General features: G+C 38.5%; 1 protein-coding gene across 3 annotated transcripts in view; it reads right to left on the reverse strand.

Moving 5' to 3' along the window:
- Nucleotides 1-417: 417 nt before the first annotated feature.
- LOC135586749 (pseudouridine-5'-phosphate glycosidase-like) overlaps nt 418-21,222 on the reverse strand; it is a 32,734-nt gene continuing 11,929 nt past the window's right edge. For 2 of the 3 annotated variants that reach the window (XM_065156652.1, XM_065156653.1), the window contains 12 exons: nt 16,686-16,794; nt 14,963-15,073; nt 13,966-14,048; nt 13,289-13,348; nt 7,627-7,687; nt 7,155-7,261; nt 5,345-5,422; nt 4,176-4,221; nt 3,971-4,091; nt 2,917-3,002; nt 2,673-2,756; nt 418-922 (listed from right to left, as the gene is read on the reverse strand). In XM_065156652.1, the coding sequence (XP_065012724.1) occupies nt 900-922; nt 2,673-2,756; nt 2,917-3,002; nt 3,971-4,091; nt 4,176-4,221; nt 5,345-5,422; nt 7,155-7,261; nt 7,627-7,687; nt 13,289-13,348; nt 13,966-14,048; nt 14,963-15,073; nt 16,686-16,794 (969 nt within the window). In that variant the 3' untranslated portion in view covers nt 418-899. The remainder of the gene's footprint in view (nt 923-2,672; nt 2,757-2,916; nt 3,003-3,970; nt 4,092-4,175; nt 4,222-5,344; nt 5,423-7,154; nt 7,262-7,626; nt 7,688-13,288; nt 13,349-13,965; nt 14,049-14,962; nt 15,074-16,685; nt 16,795-21,222) is intronic. The other variant, XR_010497723.1, reaches the window with a different exon arrangement.

Genomic DNA, 21,222 nt, shown 5'->3' on the forward strand with positions numbered 1-21,222 from the left:
GGTTTGTGAGCTAACTCACTAATAACATTGTGAATAAGCATTCTTGTGGACTTGAGCAAACTCATGTCTAGACTTGTGAATGAGTTCACTTACAGGCTTGTAAGCGGAGAATCTACTTAAGGCAGTACTAACGATGGCCCCCACCCCATCCCTGACCCATGTGAAGAAGTACAATACCATCCCCGAACTACATTAAAGAGGTACCATCTTGGTTGTTCATCATCCTGCTTGATGAGAATAAATTTTGTGAATGTTTGTAAATATATTTTAATAAAACAAAGGAAACTATTTATATATAGAGTGAGGAGGATTTCGATTGGGAATAAATGATATCATCCCATCCCTAGCCCAATTCAAATTTTAGAAGTTATGTGCAACTCTGCCCAGTCCCTCGTCAGAGTTAAGAGTAAATCCAACTGGATAAATCAGTACAATAGGTTTAGATTGAAATAAATATCTTGTCAAGTATAAAAGATTTAATTAGGTTTTAACCATAAAAAACCATCCAACTCCCATTGAATTGGAGATGCCATCCTACCCAAGCATAGGATGTCATAGGCTTGCACAATGAATGAAACAGATGCTAGGAGTTGACTATATTCTTTGACAGCAGCGTTTTGATGCTCACCAGCAGTAACTTGAGGACCCGCCACAAGATTTTGTTGAGCTGACTATTCATCAATATCATAGTAGAGCTATTTTCTCTTGCTAATGAATCAGAATACCTGTGTACTTAATGGAAGTTCTGCAATCATGTCACAAATCTAACTTCGTCCATATCATAATTCTGAAGTACACTTCTGCTTCAACTTCATAATGCTGACCTGGAAGTTCTGCAATCATGTCACAAATCAAACTTCGTCCATATCATAACTCTGAAGTACACTTCTGCTTCAACTTCATAATGCTGACCGTAAACGACCTGCAAATAGAATGTCAGAGTCGTCAAGGAATGTTCCATCGAAGAGGAATGGATTACCGAAAATCACTACGTTTTCATTATCATAAATATCTAACATTGTCAAGATCATGATACTTCAGTGCTTCAAATGAAGAAGTTGCATTAGAACAGAGTATGTATCAATCAGATGATACATACACAGAAGTTACAGACCTAAAAATATCACAAAATGGTTTTTGCCTATGGATGGGTACAGTATCTATCTGTGTATGGGTTTCTAGCCGGACTAGCATAAATGGTTAGATATTTGCACCGATGCCAACCAGTTAGCATTGAAGTAAAAAATAAAGAGTTATATATTAATAGATTGTAAATCTCTAAGGCAGCCTGAAAGTACAAACACAAAAGACCCATGACCTAACCACACATATACATATCCATGACCTGAGAAGTACATGCATATAGGTGGTGCTTGGCGGCAGACTAAATCAGCATGTGCATGGTAGTAGTTTTTTGTACTTTTGTACTGTATGGACTAGATATTTTGTGAAAACCATTCAGGCCTGATGACATTACATGGATTACAAAGCAAACATCCCACAATGCTTCAAAAGTATCAAGATATCAGTCAAGCAATGGAGTTCATATGGTTCATCTAGTTTAGAAAGGAAACAAAATGATACATGTAAGAGATCCGAAAGGATTTCAATGTTTATAGTCCATTAATTATTAGGAAATCATAGAACACCTGACTATAATGTCTTCTGTAGTATGATTGACGTTTGTGTGTGCCTCACGTTTAATCAAAGTCTGATCCAAATTTATTAGAAAGGTTAAATATCAATTTCCTTGCATTCATGACAAGACTGGTAAGATATTACATGCAAGGTCTGCAATTTCGTACCGAATCGAAGTTTTGACATTCACTCGGTACGGTACGAAATTGTATACCGAGCGATATACCATTCGGTATATCGCTCAGTATATATATATATATATATATATATATATATATATATATATATATATATATATATATATATATATATATATATATATATATATATTTATTTATTTATTTATAACTCGGCGACGTCACCTCTCTCTTCTCTCAAACTCATTTATATATATATATATATATATATATATATATATATATATATATATATATAAATTAATATATATATATATATAAGATTATATATATATTTATATATTATTTTTTTATTTAAAAGGCGATGTCACCTTTTCCTTCCCCACGCGAGGCGACGTCGCCTCGTTTATATATATATATAATCTGAAACGTCGTCGAAAAAGGCAACGTCACCAAACGTCGCCTTTTTCTAAAATATTTATATATAAGTATAAATATATATATATTATTTTATTATTATTTTTCGTTCCGTCTAGTAGCGGACGGTCCGCGTACCGGTATGCCGTCGGACCGGTACATACCACTCGTACCAGACGGTATCATTCGGTATTGCCTACCTTGATTAGATGAATGTTACAAAATTATAGAACCGGATGTCAAAAAAGATAAACTATATTCTCACTAGTCACTACAATAAGCAACTTGTTGATCATTGCCACTACTACATGCATAACTGTCATACAAATATACAATAGCCACATATGCTTTCAAATGAAAAGATAGCAATTAAATTTGACGTGTAAAAATATTAACAAAGTGAAAATGGAATGCTTTCAAATGAAAAAGAGCAACTATGTTTGAAGCATAAAAATATTAAAGTGAAAATAAAAAGCTCACCATTTTTAGAACATCGTTGAAGATTAGCAAGAGCAACTGCAATTTTTGCACCCACAAATGCATTATTCTTCACAAGTGTGATATCTGATACTTGTTAGGGAAAATCATCAGAAGAATATAACTGGACTTCTAAAATACAGAATGAAGTATCACAGTACTGGATGAAATTATGTCAACTCAATAATCAAGATCTAAAATGTCACCATATAAAAAGAGCAACATTAACGTTCGTACAACAGGATGCTGGCAGCCAATGATACACCCCCAGTTAACTCATTGACTCTAGCAAGCAGAAAAGGTGTGGCAGCATTTCCTGTCACATTTTTTAGCCTGAGGTAACAGATCAACAGACGGCATTAGCACAATCCTGCTGGTCACTTTTCCATAGTTGGCATGTATATTTAGTTAATTATACATTACATATATAAAGATAAATCTAGTCAATGATGCTACAAGTTGAAGTAAAATTTAAAGTTCTATAGATTATCTTGGATCTTTATTACCATCAAAGATTCTAATAATAATGTAACTGCTCATGCATTACACATTTGAGACTTAAACAAAAACATAGTTGCAAGTTTCTAAGCAGAATTGGCAGGTACATATGCAAGTTGTGACATGAAGGCAGGTAAACAAGTACCTCAAGCCCAGCTTCTTGGTCTTCCATGTATATATATATGTATATATATGTATATGTATGTATATATATATGTATATATATGTATGTGTATGTATGTATGTATGTATGTATGTATGTATATTTATGTGTATGTATGTGTATGTATGTATATGTATGTATGTATGTATGTATGTATATATGTGTGTGTATATATATATATATAGATATATATATATATATATATATATATATATATATATATATATATATATATATATATATATATATATATATATATATATATATATATATATGTTATGTAACAGAAGTACAACAGTAAGACACTGACAAAAAAAGGTTGCTAATAAATTAGGTTGTTTCTTTGAAACATCAATTGGAAAAAAAAACTATTAAGTTTAGACATTAATGTTGCTGCCTAAGGAAATATTGCCATTTAGGCATCAGATAGAAGAATGTCTTCTTGGTCTGCATTCAAGCATGTCAATTGAGAGACGGTTTTTGGTATACTTGAGCAGAAGAACCAGAAGGTCCACAATGATGCCATAAGCAAACACATGCAATTCACAAACATAACAGACTCGAGCAGATGAGAGTGAATCCTAAAAATAACATCATAATAGAGAAACAATTTACTATAGATTGCTAAAGGTATTATTACCTTGCTTCTTCTAGGGATTTTTGTATTGCAGATTCTATGACATTTCCTGCAGATACATGTTTTTCCGGGATAGGTACTGCAATTAGCATTCCACTTCCAAGTCCTAACTTCAAGTTTGCATCTGAGGTCCACAAGAGAAAATAAAGTGATATATGCGGATGGATTATGAAGCTTGGGAAAAAGATAAAGAATCGATATTGCTTACGTATGAGCCTAGCACACTGTTCTGGAGTGTCCACACGACAAGGCACCTGCATTCAGAAGATCAAAAGGACTACCAAATATTTGTGATTACACTATCGTACAATCTTATATTGCTATAAGAACTGTATTTTTTGCATAAGCACCCCCACGTAATGAATGGTTCCAAGATCCTAATTACTAATATGAAGGCATAAAATAGCCTTAAAGAATTCGATGATATGTAAAACAATGTGACTTCTTGGAATAAATCATAAATCATGCATTAAGAACACATTTAACAACTCAAATGTTGAGCCAAGTGTCATCATCATTTCCATCTATATAGCCATAAAGCAAAATCCAAGTCAACAAACACATAGAAGATAATAACTGAGGTTTGTGATTTGGTTATCAGCCCTCTAAGAAATGTCACATTCCTGATTAAGAAAAAACGACCTTTGTCAACGAGCCTTAAAGGATAGTAAATGGTTAAAAAATGAAATAAACCATATCACAATCAACCTCTCTCATCTGCCACATAGTTGTGATGCAATTGCATTGACCTATGGAACTATTTCAGATTTGAAACCTATACAGAGAGGACTAAAGGTAGACTAATCATAATTTGAGCTTCAATGACAGTCTAGGCTAGGTTTGACTTTGTCCAGAACCATACTTTACATGAAGACCTTGTCTTACAAGGTTCTTACATTATGAGAACGAATGAGAGAAGTTGATCAAAGTTCAGATTGTTTGATATTGTCAAACATAAGGTAAGGACCTGACTAGTCGACATAGGGCTAATAAACAACAAACTAATCAGCAAGTTTGGGGATTATCTCACGGATATATTTTATCCAGCTAAGCTTAAGTTAGCTTGGGACAATGTTCAACTATTTCACGGAGGATGACTAAACTATTCTGACTAGTAAATGAACAATATCCAACAGCATGCACACACACACACACTCACTCTCTCTGTCTATCTTTTTATCTATCTGTCTCTCATGTGTATGTTTGCAATTCTATTAATGCCACTGAGACTACATACGAATGGAAGAAAAAGAAAATTAGTAAAATATGAAGCATAGTACAGAGCATAGTAGATTATTTCATGGAAGTGTCAGAGATAATAAGTCACGACAATGCATCAACAACAAATGAGAGAAAAATAGAGTAAGCGCTTATTACTTTACATCCACTTGTTCCACTGAAAAATGCAGGAAACTCGTTGGTCTTGTAAGCAGCAACTGTCACTCCTTGAGTTTCCTGCAGTAAAAAGACGTTTCTGTGGTCAAAACAACATTAAGAAAAACTCTATATTAGATCTTGTTACTAGTCAAATTCCTTCCGATTGTTTAATTAAAACTCTCACAGTTTGCAATTTGCAAGTACTTGGTTTAACTTGATGCCAGTGACTAACCAAAACGCATATATTTGATAGATCACTAAAAATTGATTGGCTTACCTGACGATGATTCCAATAATTTAAGGGAGCCATATATTTCATTTTAAATTTTCAGCCAAAGTCCAATTACTAACAATAGTTCCTAGAATTTGCCTTAGTTGGAACAAAAGAAGTAGACTGTAAATTCAAAGCCAACAGAATCCAACCACTACAACTATCATTACTCACTCAAATATTGAGGACAATTTAAAAATAAATGTTGAGGACAACTTAATGAGTAATAATAATACATAATCCTTGACTATTTATTGTATTCCAAAAAGGAAAACTCAGATTTGTCTCAATTAGGAATCAAATAAGACCTAAACTAAACCCATGGAAACCTATCACGCCATCACTGTGATTTAGGAGATAGTGTTGATCACCAATCAGCAACAAAATCATCATTCAACTTTTTGGGAAACACTACAGCTAATGCAAAGTTCACTTTGTTACATGAGACAAACAACCTTTTCTATACTTTTTTTAGGAAGACCTTCATTCAAGAGCCATAGTGGCTGTCAAAAAACATGGCTGGATACAGAAAGAGAGACAGAGTCAACTCCCCAACCATGAGTTGAGTTGCCAGATCTAGCAAAATTGGCCAAGTGGTGGGCCATCGCATTTACATATCTGCTGTGAAAGAAACTAGATGTTAAGGAGTTGTGCCAGAAACAAGATATCTGAGACTCTTGATTTTGACTCTAGGGAACTCCACTAGTTCAATTAAGCCAAATGATTGTTTCCAGCACATCAGATTTTACCCAGATGTTACTTAGACCTTCCTGCTTTGCTCTATTTAGAGCATCCAAAATTGCCATACATTCCACCTCTTTACTGTTCTGGCCTTGTGACACTATACATTTGACCGCAATGATGCGGCCCAAGTGTTTTTATACATCAAATGTAATTTTGCACTGTCATTCAGAATTATGTATATCATGCATTGCACAGAAATAGTCCCTGATGTATCCTCCCGAAAAGAAGACAAACAACTTTTTTTATGCATCATATGCAATCTTTTGTCATTCAGGAATGTATATCATGTCATTCACCAAAAGACGTTCCCTGATATATCCTCCTTTTCTGATGATGTCAATCTAAAGGATCTTTTGAGATATCCTTTCTTTTTTCTAACAATTACATGGACATTGACCATGGTATACAAGAAAGATGTGGACATCTTGATGATACTTATGTTCATGGTTCACCTTACCGATCCATACCGACTAGTTGTTGGTATAGTATATACCAAGATGTACCGAGCCATATTGAGCGTACCGACACACTGTTGTACATGGGGCATACCGATATACCGCCCATACCGATCTCCTGTCAGATCGATACATGTCGCCCATACTGAGCGGTACGCCACGGTACGATGAACCTTGTTTATGTTACAATTTTGTTTCCTTTATACATCTACTCAACAATAGATCATAACATATATTTCCTACAACAGCAAAGCACTCGAGTACCAGGTGTTCAAGGGCTCTAGTAACACTATATGTACTTGAGTGTAAATTTACTTGTACAAGGACAAAGCATCTATACCAGATACTCAAGGGTTCTGGGAATATCTAAAATTGACTTCACCCCAGCTGAGATTACTGCCACCGGGGTTTTGCCAAGCTCGGTGAGATCAGATGATATGTCCATTGCTGCATATTAAAAACAATAACATAGTAAGAAATAAAGACAGGTAAGTTTATGGTCAGAAATTAGGTTAGCCACAATGTTGATACAATTTTCAAAATTTAACTGGAAAAAAAGATCCAGTTCCAAGACATGTAGACCAATGATACATTAAACAGGCCAAGATTAAGAAACCGAACTTTAGTGGTTCTGAGGAAAGAAGCAACTAAATTTAGTTAACATCTTTTGATTTCATATTACTTCTTTTATCAAGAAACTGCAACATAACAAGTGACTGCTCTCAGATTACAGTTCCTTCAGCCAATTGCTTCATATACATTCTGCTGATTTTTTTAAAAATAACAAAAAATGAAGAAGAAGATATTCTTACTCGTTTCCCCATGTCTATGTACTCCTCCAATACCCCCAGTTACAAAAACTGGTATGCCAACCTGTAAGTGCAACATTAAGTATGCTAATTAAATAAAAACATCGTCTAAGATACTGTTATTTGCTAGTCTTGTATGATTGAGCAGGCAAAAATACATGTGAGAGCATATATGCTTACTCATCATAATATAGTTACCAAGTAGCCAGGTATCGAGAAATAAGATGAATATAACTAATGCATCCGTCAGTCACAATTTCCAACATATTGCCACGGACAAACTTCTAAACAGGATGTTTGATGTAATGCTCATGTATGTCTGTGTCTTTTGGTATGTTCATGCTTTGAACAGCATGTAGAGGGACGGCCGAAGGCTTAATAGTCCAATTTTAGTTGGTTTGGTGGCCGCTTTAGGCTTGTAAATAAAGGTTGTGTCATGTGGACACTTGTGAGAGATTTTCGGTCTGTAGTGGACCATTTTGACCCTTTGATGTGCAACTGTTCAGAGCTTGAAAAGTTTGTTTGTAATTTGCATTGTCTATGAAGTGTTTCATGGAATGTTTGCTTGTGGATCCCGAGTGAGGCGTTCTCTCTAACCCGTTTTCTTTTTTATGGGTCCTAAGGGACCGTGGGAGGCTTCGGGGAGGCTGACCTTTGCGGACGGACACGCAAGGCTGCTGCACGACTTAGGCAAAACCAGCTAAGTCCGTGATAGATGGTATCAGAGCGGGACAAGCACTCATAGAAATACTTAGCATGCAAACGTGGGGGACCTAGCGGGGCTGCGTTGAGGGCAGTCAGCACACGCGCGACCGTTTGGGGGAAAACGGGCATGGAGATGTAGGGAAAAGGAGTCGCTCGGAGGAGCGAGCATCTGAGATTGGCAATCAGAGGAATGGCCAACCCTTCGCGCAAGAGGCACCACGAGAACAGGCAAGCTTGGAAGAATGAGGAGCGCACAAAGGTTGGGATGGCTGAGTTTGAGCTACGGCTCAACGTTGACAACTATACTTGATGGTGCTCAAGGCAAGCAAGGCGCTTGGTAAAGGATAAGACCATGCAAGGTGGAATGAGTTGCACAGCGACCGAAAGAGTTGTGCAAAGCTCACAGAGGTGAGGGGAATTGCTAACTCAAAGAATTTGGTACTCATACATGGGCTTGTATACGGATGATAGAATGTTCGCGGCCATCCCAAGCCAACCGAAACTCGGCGCCATGGAGCATTGAAACTTTCTCTTCGGCATGTGAGGGATACGTCCGTAGGAGGCTGAAGTGTGCAGCAAGTTCAGCATGTTGCTAGGCCTTGAGTGGTGCAGCGGGGGCTGTATTGACGTGGAGTCGCAATCTAGCAAGTGCGTTTGCAGGAGGCAGAACCATGTACAGTTTGTTTAGCAAATCGGAGTAGTCCAAGGGGATGGTAGTCTCCGAAACGAAGAGAGATGTTGCTTCAACAGGACAGTTATCCAGGAGGGATAAGTTTCGGCTCTCCAGAGAGAGAATCATGTGGGACAGACCACACATATTGAGGAGGAGTACCTCAACAAACAACAACTCTACGAAGCTCAATGGACCGAGCAAGCGGCGAGGAGTTGTCGCATGATCTCGCTTGAGAGAATGCATTGGTGGATGCATTGCGAGATCAAGTGGGGGAGCGACCCAAAGCAACACAAATGAAGGCACACTTGGAGTCGATATGGAGATCGGACTCAAGGGAGGGCTGACCCGTGGAATGGTGGGCGCGAGGGCCACCATCAACTCAATGCAAAAACGAGGAGCGGAGCAACTTGAGTGTAACTTGGCGAAGTACCCAAGCCGCATGAAGAAAGCCGCATAGAAGATGAAACATGGAGCGGAGGCACAGTGCTTTCCTTGGACAGAGGTCAAGGACATAAACTCTTGCAGAGGCAAGAGCAGGGTCATGTTGTTCCATGGGTCCTTCATTCTAACAGAGAAGACTCATCTTGCATGGTGCCAAAGACGAAGGGAGCTTCTGGGCACATGCACCTTATCTCGGAAAAGCATTTGATGGAGGAACTAAGGCGACTCAATTTGCGGAGGCGAAGTTGGGTTTAGAAGGCCTTGGCACGGGGCAAGAAGACGCGGGGGCGGATACTCTTCAAGAATATACCACAGTGTTGCCATTCAAGTTGCCATGAAGGAAGCAGTGCGTAGCGAAAATTGTGCTGGTAGGGGCAGAGGCCTAGGATCCAGACAATGGTGCACTAATTGCAGCGAAGTCAGGGGACTTCGGGAGCTACTAGGCGACGAACTGTCCTAGAGCGGTGCTTCATCTAGGTGTGACCCAAGAGTGGGTGGATGAAGGTCGATTGCCAAAGGAGCGAACAAAATCGAAGGTGGAAGAGACCCTGCGATGTATTGGCAAAGGCCACACATGGAGGGATCACAATTCGAGTTCATCCCACAAGGATCAAAATGCAATAGAGATGTCACCAGGAGGCGACATGGTGCAGCGGATCGTGATGGAACAATTCGTGGCAATGCGATACACACGGCATAGTCCCGTGAGGGACTAGATCATACGAAGGTATGATCGGGAGCTACTGGAAGCTCCACTTCGGTGAACAACATGACGGCAAGAAGGGCTATGGATTCGAATGAAGGCCATGGTACCGCAGAGGCGGGTCTTCCGTGCGTGCATCGAATTTTGCATCGGATGAAAGCCTTGGTCATCAGCATATGGGAGCTGTGTTCCACCAAGGGAAAAGTTCGAATGCAAGTATCAGTGAGTCCCATGGGAGGGACTTGATCATGCAGAGTTATGATCGAAGCAGCTGGAGAGTTGGACTGCTCTAGAGCCCATATTCGCTTAAGGGAGCCTGGCAAGTCAGAGGACAAGGTCGAGTAAGCGAACGTTACTACCAAGGAAGCTAAGGAGAACAAAATCGGTGCAAACCCTATAATGCGATGGCAGAGGCCATGCATGGGAGTTGCAGTCTGTCTTTCCATCGACCAAAGGGTGCTACTTAGAGAACACAGAGGTGTTGAAGCAGGGGGTCGAAAGGGACGAGGAAGCGACGACGAGTCCAGAGGGACTTAGCTACCCAAAATCAAGCATCACTTAGAATGGAGGTGGACTCGGAGGAGTGCCACAGAGACATATCTACTGATTGTGACAAAAGGGGATACAGATGCGAGGCGACGGATCGTAGGGCCATGGGCATGGCAGCGCCATGGTACCGTAGAGGCGGGACTTCCGCGAAAGTTATTGATCCCTTGCTCTCATGGAGGGAGAGCGCTTGGTCGTGAAAGGGGCCGAGGAGGTGGAGCATGCAGAGGCAAACTCCAAGTACCGAGATAAGGCTGAAGGGCAGAGGTCAAGGAACTTCGTAAGACCGGTGTCAACGAGCTTCTCAACAAGATAGCCGAAAGTGAAGGACTTCGGGTCATGCAAGAGTGCACGACCAAGGAACGAAGCAGGTAGTACGCGGTGCTGTACCTTTGCTACTCAGGGGAGTAGGCGACAGGGTTGATGGAGAAGACGGTACAATCCCAGAGGCGACCAAATCTATTAGAGAATTACACCAAGTTGGGGTGAAAACTTCTTGCATTCCAGAAGTTCGATGGCATTAAGAAGGTGAATCACAGTAGATAACTCAATGCAAGGAGTGCAAACATTTCAAGTGCTTCAGAAGTGTGAGCAAAAGAGCAGGCGAAGGCCAGTAACCAGCTCGATGCATGGAGTACAACCTCGAGGAGGCGGGCGAAGTCAAGTAACTTTTGCCTTCTCAACCTTTAAGAGAATGGGCGAAACCGAGTACCCCAATTCTCTTATCTATCCAGCAGAGGAGCTCTGCATAGGTTCAAAGACCCTTCGAAGATAATGGAAGACAATAGTTGTCAAATCCTCACCGACGGTGATCAATGCTACTGAGAGTAGATTGTCCGCTTCATTTCCCAACGAAATGTCAATCGAAAGCGGAAGTGATGCGAACCTACTTAGAAGTGACAACTAAGTGAAAGAAGAGTCAATGGACAAATTTTGTGGAGGAAGGACCCAAAACTTCAGAAGTTTACGAGACGATGCTCATTAAAGCTCCAACAAGCATCCACCCAATTCAAGCAGGATGAGGCATTTGAGAGATTGGCGTAGTAAGGATGGTATTTTCCTTCATCTGGAGGATCCGCAGGAATCAACAAGGATCAACACAACTCAGCCAACCCCACACCAGAGTCAGAATCATTGGCGAGTTGAAGCAGCATGGCGGATCAAAGGTTCGACTACTCAAAAACAGCAGCGAAGAGCATATGGGAGCCAGGAGGCGCATTGCAGCTGGAGCAGAAGATTGAAAACTCAACAAAGGCAAGTAGTTGCAGTGTCGGCAAAGGCTTCGACGAGGACGTCGAAAGAATAAGTGGGGGAGAATGTCATGGACAAACTTCTAAACAGGATGTTTGATGTAATGCTTATGTATGTCCGTGTCTTTTGGTATGTTCATGCTTTGAACAACATGTAGAGGGACGGCCGAAGGCTTAATAGTCCCATTTTAGTTGGTTTGGTGGCCGCTTTAGGCTTGTAAATAAAGGTTGTGTCATGTGGACACTTGTGAGAGATTTTCGGTCTGTAGTAGACCATTTTGACCCTTTGATGTGCAACTGTTCAGAGCTTGTAAAGTTTGTTTGTAATTTGCATTGTCTATGAAGTGTTTCCTGGAATGTTTGTTTGTGGATCCCGTGTGAGGCGTTCTCTCTAACCCGTTTTCTCTTTTGTGGGTCCTAAGGGACCGTGGGAGGCTTCGGGGAGGCTGACCTTTGCGGACGGACACGCAAGGGTGCCGCACGACTTAGGCAAAACCAACTAAGTCGTGACAATATGGTAAGCCAAGCATTGCCAATTACCAGCAATTAGCATGTCTTGGAAGTTCCAACACCCCCTAATGACAGAGCAGTATAGAATTTTGATTTTTACTGATTGATGATTCTTACTTCATGAGTGATAAAACAAAAAAGACAATGAGTAAATATCAAGGATTTCTCTAATCTTAGCTTGTTCCAACTTGTTCTTTGTTTATCTCTCACTACTTTCAATAATATTAATTGGGCTCAATGAGCAAAAATGCTGGTGATATCACATTTTGTTACTTAAAGAGAAAAATAGAAAGCTCATGTAGAAAGGACTCTACTTCTTGATCGATGCAATTTGAACACATGGGGGCATAAGAAATGTAATCAAATGAGGCTTCCAGCTGTAGTCAAATAGGCTGCAAGGGTCCTAGAATGTGAAAGCATGAGAAGTGTCCGAAAGGAAAGGAGCAACGGAGGTTGGCATGTTGCTGGACAATTATATAATATAATTCGATAAGACTAAAGGTGAAGGTGGCAGATGGAGAGTTTAAAACGGAGAGAGAAGAAGAATAGCTAACTCAAGAGTTTAAAACTTGACCTGAGAACTAAGATATCAATTCAAATCCTTTCAAATGCAGCCCAGCAATAAGGAAAGAAAACATCAGAAAGGCTCTTAGATAAGAGAGAACTTTGATATATCCCAATACTTGTACTTTATCTCATAAGAATCACCATTTTTTCCTTTGTTGTCAAACTCCCATCATGGACAGAGGTATTGAAATGGTCATGCATACAGAAGCACTCTTAGTCAGCAGTGATTGTTTGACATTGTGGCTGAATAAATCATAATAATTAAACTACCTTTGAAGCGAAAAACATGGTTGCAGAAACTGTTGTTGCACCATTACTGCCAGCTGCAACCTGTCAACTTATGTGAATTAGAATATCAATCACAGAAAAAGATAAACAAGCATAAACAAATGCAAATGTCTAACAAGAAATAATTGTAAATCCATGGTCCTGCTTCAAAAGTATTTTCGTCATTCAGATTGTAAATTACCAGCGGCACAAACCTAGGATCTCATCTTGGATTATGCAAGGACTGCCAAGCCAACTGGCATCAGCACAGGCTGAAACATACATGTGCGCAAAACATACCAAAACTGTCACATAGGCCAATGTTGGAAATGTTGATATGGATATAATTTTTAGCTTGTTCTGACCAGCATAATAGTGTCAGAAAGTATCAGAAAGGTATCTACATGCCCCATTCTCATGCCACATGTACCAGCTGGTATGTAAACTTAAAAGGGATATTGCAGGGGAAACAGGTGCATGCACCTACTCTGTGCCACCACATAAACGCCACCCACAAATAAAAATGCCTCATGTACCGCCACATTTTTTTTACCCTTCTAATCAAGTATCAGACTCACATCATAGGGAAGTTCATCTTTCCTGAATTTAGTTACTTCAAGAGTGATTTATGTAACAATGTACAAAATAAATGTCCAAAAACAGAGAAAGAAGGCACTCACGACATGTGGAATATCTCTACGAGATGTCTTCTGAGCATTGATTCCAAGCTTTGCAAGCCTTTCTAGTTGTGCATTATTCAGACCTAGCAAATTATAAAAGAACACTATGTTTTGCAGGATGTTGTTGAGTCAAATTATCAAAAACAAAGGAGAAAACAAAAAGGAAATTTACGTCCATCAACCTTAGAAAGAAACTTGTGTAAGATGACTTTTTGCAACAATGAACAGCAATGCTTTCATTGTTATCAAGAATATCAAATGACATCAATTGGTAGAATGGTAGATGCCCCTAATAAAGGCTAGGATCAGCTTTAAGTCCATATTGCACAGGTGAATACGAAAGCCAACTTAGCAGTGCAAGATAACTTGAATAAAAGCACTTTGGAAACTAAGATAAAAAGCTTATCCAGAAAGAACCTGGACACAGCAGTATCGAACTATTTGTTTAAATGCCAAATCCATGTACTTGATCATACTTTAAGTTGGCAAAAGAGTCTAAGCCAAAGTATCTTCCTCAGATCATAACTTACAAGGTAATTATACATGTAATCAAGTATCCTAGTTGAGTCTTGAACATGGTTCAAATCTAAATGCAGCTTCTCTTAGAAAATCCCCAAAAATGAACAATTTATTTATGGCATGAAAAAATAACCAATCCAACTATCACAACAAGGCATCGCTAGTTCTGTGCGCTTCGCATATGGCAGTTACCTTCTAGGAATTAAATGAGTCACGAATAGTTGTTCAAACTTCAAACACCATTTTGAAATGTGGGATATGGATCATACATTCACAGGGTTGGTAGCATGGAGGAATAATCACCGAGATTGATAATATAATGTTTGCGCCTTTTGCTTGTAGAAATTGCTATCGTAGATAAATCCCAAAATGAGAATGATGTTTGGATATCATTTTACCCAGTTCATTGCAGCCATCCAGGAAATACTAAAATTATCTGCTATAATAAACACATTAAACAATCTCTAGATTAACATACCAATGCATGGAACTCCATCTAAAATGGCAATGGTTGCTGGAACTGCACCATTCTCCCTCACAATAGCTTCAACTTCTTTGGCAGTTTGAAGATTTTGCGGATAGGGCATACCTAAGCAAAATGAATTAATTAGCAATATCTCAAAAATAAAAGACAACATGACCATCAAATTTTCACAATATAATAAATACATTATTATAAACTCGAAAGAACTAACTAAAACATAATTAATAATTTATGTTATGCAGGGTCATTTGCTGTTATGATTGTATGCATTTTCTTTGTCCCATTCTGAAAAGAGTCAATGACTTCTCAAATTATTCAGTACCAATTTCGAGTTCAGCTTTCTGTTTTATATGAGAGAAACCAATTCTAAACCTCCATTTTTTCTGGTTGTATGTTCATATGGCTCACTTTCTGTGTATCTTAACCCTGCAGAGTTAACCGCCTTCAATGAGACTATTCTCTTTGTAAGGCATCTATCTATGAGCCATACTCATATTTTCCCACGTTAGAGCTATCAATGGTAACCTCCTCATTCAGCCAACCACATGTACAGGCCACATATGGGATCACCGATGTCAACAAAGTGTGCTAAATGTATAGCAACTTCCATACCAAACCTTTTTAAGTTTTGTTTCATTTGAATGCATCACAATATAATTCCTTTGCAACTGAGGAAATAGGAAAATGAATAAATGATATTGTTGAAGTCATGGATTTATATGTTGAAACACACAGATCAGTCCACTATTAGATCTGTCAAACATGCAAGATAATAAAATAATAAAAAATCTCATCTCATAAAGAAGGTTGATCAACTAAATCTAGGTGAAAGTTAAGAACCAGTAACATGCTAGGTGAATTTCTGACTTAAGCAGCTGGACGTTTGCAAAATCAAATAATCTAAAGTGTCTATATATATATATATATATATATATGTATATATATGTATGTATACATATATATGTATGTATACATACATATATATGTATGTATACATACATATATATGTATAGATACATATATACATATATATGTATGTATACATACATATATATGTATATATGTCTCTATACATATATATATATATATATATATATATATATGTATATATACATATATATATTTATATATGTATATATATACATATATACATATATATATATATATATGTATACATACATATATATGTATGTATACATACATATATATGTATGTATACATACATATATATGTATGTATACATACATATATATGTATGTATACATATATATATATATATATATACATATATATATATATATATATATGTATACATAAATATATATATGTATACATATATATATCACCAATATGATTACAACCAATCACTTGTTATCCTTGTTGCAGTCATCAAAGACAACCATGCATATGCAATCAGAAAATTTTTGGTCCATATCAAAAGTTTCATAACAATCCTACAATCTTTAGGATGTTCATTTTTTAGATGAACATCACAGAATCAGCTCAAGTCAAAAAGGTAAAATGGCAAGCTCGCATAATAATACTACATAGCTGTGTCGTTAATCACTACCACAAATATAAAATATTAATATTAGCAATATATTAGAAAATTGGTTTACTTTATTCAAGATAATTAATTGTTGACCAAAACAAGTTTCAGTACAGCTGAAGTTGAAAAAGGTAAGCCTGCCTTATCATCACACTGATATATTCTTACCATGAGAAATAATTGTCGACTCCAGCGCCACAACTGGATTTCCATGTAAAAGGGCTTCATAAATATCTGGAGCTATTTTCAAATTCCCTAAGATGAAGTCATTTTGATCCTGAAAAATACAATTATGAATAACTAATATGCAATTTACTTCGTAAAAGCTACATGCATTGTGGTATCATTGCTCTCCTATTGATAACATTACTTCCAGTCACAGATTTCAGTTTCAGTTTGCATCCACAGATAAAGGGTATGTCAGCACATATTTGGCACGATATGGAGCCCCATGTCATTAACATGCTTACAGAATACATACTGACCAATAAAAACTAGCATAACCAACATGCTGGCCCTTGCGTCTGACTGAAAATATTAATCAAATAGAACATGGATGAATTGGGTCGGAAGTATGTAAATACATCAGTGACTATCACAGTTTCACTTGCCCCACCCCAGCCCCAACCCTAAAAAAGAAAAATGGGGAAAAAGGATCATCAGATATGTGTGTATAAACAGAAACATGTCATTGTCAAAAGAAATCAAATTTGTCATGTTTGCAATTCTTCAGTGATGGTAACAATCACACCTATGTAAATGTGCTCATACGCTGGCAGCACCATTTATTTCATCATCCGGTCCAATCCGTACCTGTTGCTTGGATGAAATGCATGTGGAATACATAGAAGCATAAAGATACTTAATTCAGATGACTGGAGTTTCACCTAGCATGTGCTCATTAAAAGCATTATTTTAGAAGCATTGCATTATTAGGTATACGAAAGGCATGTTAGGACTCTAGCTAGGAGAGTCTTAATTGAGAGGGACATTCATGTAAAACCTACCTAAGCCGACCCCTATTAAAGAGGTGAAGTGGCCGGCTAGGGTTAGGAGGTTATTTCTTAGAGAAGAATAAGGAGTTGTAAAGGAATAGGAGTCTTGAGTAGGAGTTCTATTAGGAGTTGGTTAGAAGTAGGAGTCTTGAGTAGGAGTCCTATTAGGAGTTGGTTAGAAGTAGGAGTCTTAAGTAAGAGTCCTATTAGGAGTTAGGGTTTACAAGCCCTATAAATAGTCATGTATTACATCTCTTTTCATAAGCAATAGATGAATCTTTTCTGCAGCCTTTGAGCAGCAACTTGGAGGGAGGAACCCCTATAAAGTTCCAAGGAGGCCGATCCCCTAAAGAGATCAACCCCAAGTTTAGAATCTGCAAGGGTTCTAACACCTGGTATCAGAGCAGCGTTCTTAGCGTCTCGCTGCCCTTCCACAGCCATCCATCAACCCTCCACAACCGCCCAAAACAATTCCCACAATTGCTTAAAAGATCGTCGCCAAATTCCGCCGTCATCTCCACCACCACGGATCATCCTTTGATCTCCCCGTGAATTGCAACAGGTTCTGGTTTTCTACCTTACTGCTGCTGCAATTTAGTTATCCTTATTTAAAAATCCCAAAAAAATTATTCCTATATTGCCGCATAAACTTTTCGTCATAAAGTTTTCATCTCTACGACGAAAGATACATTGCAGAATTTCAACTGTATAGCACCGTCTGTTTGATCTTGCTACTGTGTTTTTTCTATCCAAATATCTACGAAATTTTTATGACATCTTTGACACTTCCTAACAGCAGATTTCCCTTTGGTTTTGTCAAAAAATTCTTAATATAAATCATTGATATTTTACGTCTAATCTGCTATACTTGAAAATCTGCACTGTAAAATTTCAGCCGCATAACACTATTTCTTTTATCTTGATACTACGTTGTTTCCATCCAAATCTCTACAAAATTTTTATGATAGCTTTGACACTTCCTAATAGTGGATTTCCCTTTGGTTTCATCAAAAAATTCTCAATATAAACTACTGATCTTTTACGTACAATCTGCTATACTTAAAAATCTGTACTGCAGAAAATTTCAGCCGCATATTGTTGCCTTAACCCATCTATTTGCAATCTTTTTTTAATGAAATTTCTTATACACTTCATAGATCATCTTAGCTTCCATCTAAGATTGATCTATTGAGGAATTCATCTATAAAAACGATTTTGTGTTGCTGCAAATTTTCATCGTAAACCGCTGAAATTTTTTGACGAGAATTCTGCTATCGCAACTTGCACCAATTTCCTTGCTGTTATACCGCCGAAATTTTCTTGATTAAATTAAATATCCTTGCTGTCATATAAACTGTGATTGTGCTATCAATTCCCTCCTCAATTCTCTCAAGTTTTTGGTGGAAATTACGTCGAGAAATCGTTATTTCTTCGACGACAATTCTACTCTTACAAGACAGCACATACTTGCTGCAACTTCCACTTATTTCTATCAAACCTTTGCTACCATCTATCACAGATCCAAAACTTTCATCTACAGCCCTAAAACTCCCCCAAACCACACCCTCAAACTGCACCCAAAATAGCCACAAAACAAGCCTAAACCGTAGCCTACATCCACCGATCTACCAACCCTTTCGACCATCACCTCTCTCAACCAATACATGCCTTTAACCCGACAACAAAAGAGAGATCTTAACATCACAGATTTGGTGGCATATACTATAGCATCTGAGGAGGTAATCAATGCTAAATTCGAAGCCTTCGAGGCGCGAATGGAGGACAAGATTCGGACGCTCTTTACCGAACTCAGATTGGGCCGACCACTAAGCCCGAAGAAATCACATCAAGGAGAGAGCTTTGCCCAATCGCACCAAGCCCAAAGATATGGCTTCCAAGAGAGGGGAAGCTCTATGACCAACCCCAACTATCCATGCATGAGAGTGGATTTCCCTAGATGGGAAGAAGGAGACCCAATTGGTTGGATCTCGCGCGCGGAGCAATATTTTCGGTACCATAAAACCGCGAATGCATCTATGGTGAAAATTGCAGCTATACATCTCGAAGGGGATGCTATACAGTGGTTTGATTGGTTTAAACATACTTATGGAGTCCTTTCATGGCGATAATTCAAAGAAGGACTGCTGATCCGCTTCAGACCAACCGATTACGAGAATATTGACGGACAACTAGAAAAGATCCGACAAACCTCCACCATTCAGGAGTACCAAACCAGGTTTGAAAGGTTATCTAATCAAACTCATTATTGGTCTCAAAAACAGCTATTGAGGACCTTCATTGAGGGCTTGAAGCCAGAGATCCGAGGAGAAGTTAAAGCGCGACAACCGTATACGCTTACGGCAGCCATCTCTTTCGTACGACATCAAGAGGAGCAATTGAATCATGAAGCTCCGAGGACTAGGGTCGCTCCTCAACCAGTAATATTGAAGCCCTCAGCTCCCCCTATTGTCGACCAAGTCCTTACACCAAAGAGTTTAACAAGAGAAGAGCTTCGGGAGCGATATGCGAAGGGGTTATGTTGGCATTGTGACGAGCCGTGGAGCCGTGAGCATCGCTATAGTAAAGGGAGACTTCTTATGATTGAACCAATAGAAGAATAGGTCATTGAACATCCAGAAGAGAGCCTTGATCATGAAGAAGAAGATGCAGAAGAAGAGCCACAACCGACTGAAGTTACGGTACATGCACTAGTCGGCTACTCAAACTCGCAAACAATGAAAGTTGGAGGCCTTCTCAAACAACAACCGATCACTGTTCTCATCGACACGGGCAGTTCTAATAACTTTCTAAACAGTAAGGTTACTATCCAGATGGCCTTACCTATTGAGAATTGCAGTAGGTATGACGTTAAGGTCGTCGATGGATGGATTTTGAAGTATGATCGTAGGCGCCCGCAAGTGAAACTGTTGATGATCATGAGGCCTTACCAACAGATAATTGCATATTTCTTCCTTCTCCCTCTTGATGATCATGAGGCCATGCTCATAATTAAATGGTTGACGACATTAGGTGATATTTCTTGAAATTTTATACAACTAATTATGAAATTTTACAGTAAGGAGAAACAGGTGATACTGAACGAGAAACGTGGGGGCGACGTAACGACGATTTGCACACAACAAATGGAGAAGGTTTTGCATAAAGCATGCAGCAGATTTTTAATACAACTTGAGCAACAAACTAAGGGAGAGCCAATACAATTTGAAGATCCAAACCTACTTCCTTTGCTTGCTGAATTTTCAGATATATTTGACGAACCGTACAACCTACCTCTTACCCGTCGGCATGATCATTATATAATGATTCTTTCAGGCAAACCTCCAGCAAATACTCGGCCATATCAATATCTATATCTCCAGAAGGATGAAATAGAAAGGATTGTAAACGAAATGCTCGAAACAGGAGTTATTCGGCCAACTTGCAACCTCTATTCTTCACCGGTGCTACTTGTACGCAAGAAGGACGGAACATGACGAATATACGTTGATTACCGAGCTCTCAATGGCATAACCATCAAAGATAAATACCTTATTCCAATAGCAGATGAATTGCTAGATGAAAGGGAGCATAAATCTTTACAAAACTGGACCTTTGATCCGGGTATCATCAAATATGAGTGTGCGAAGAAGACATACCAAAAACCACCTTTTGAACACACAACAACCACTACGAATTTTTGCTTTCTTCAA

The sequence above is a fragment of the Musa acuminata genome, chromosome BXJ3-6, assembly GCF_036884655.1.
Source record: "Musa acuminata AAA Group cultivar baxijiao chromosome BXJ3-6, Cavendish_Baxijiao_AAA, whole genome shotgun sequence".
Classification (NCBI taxonomy): domain Eukaryota; kingdom Viridiplantae; phylum Streptophyta; class Magnoliopsida; order Zingiberales; family Musaceae; genus Musa; species Musa acuminata.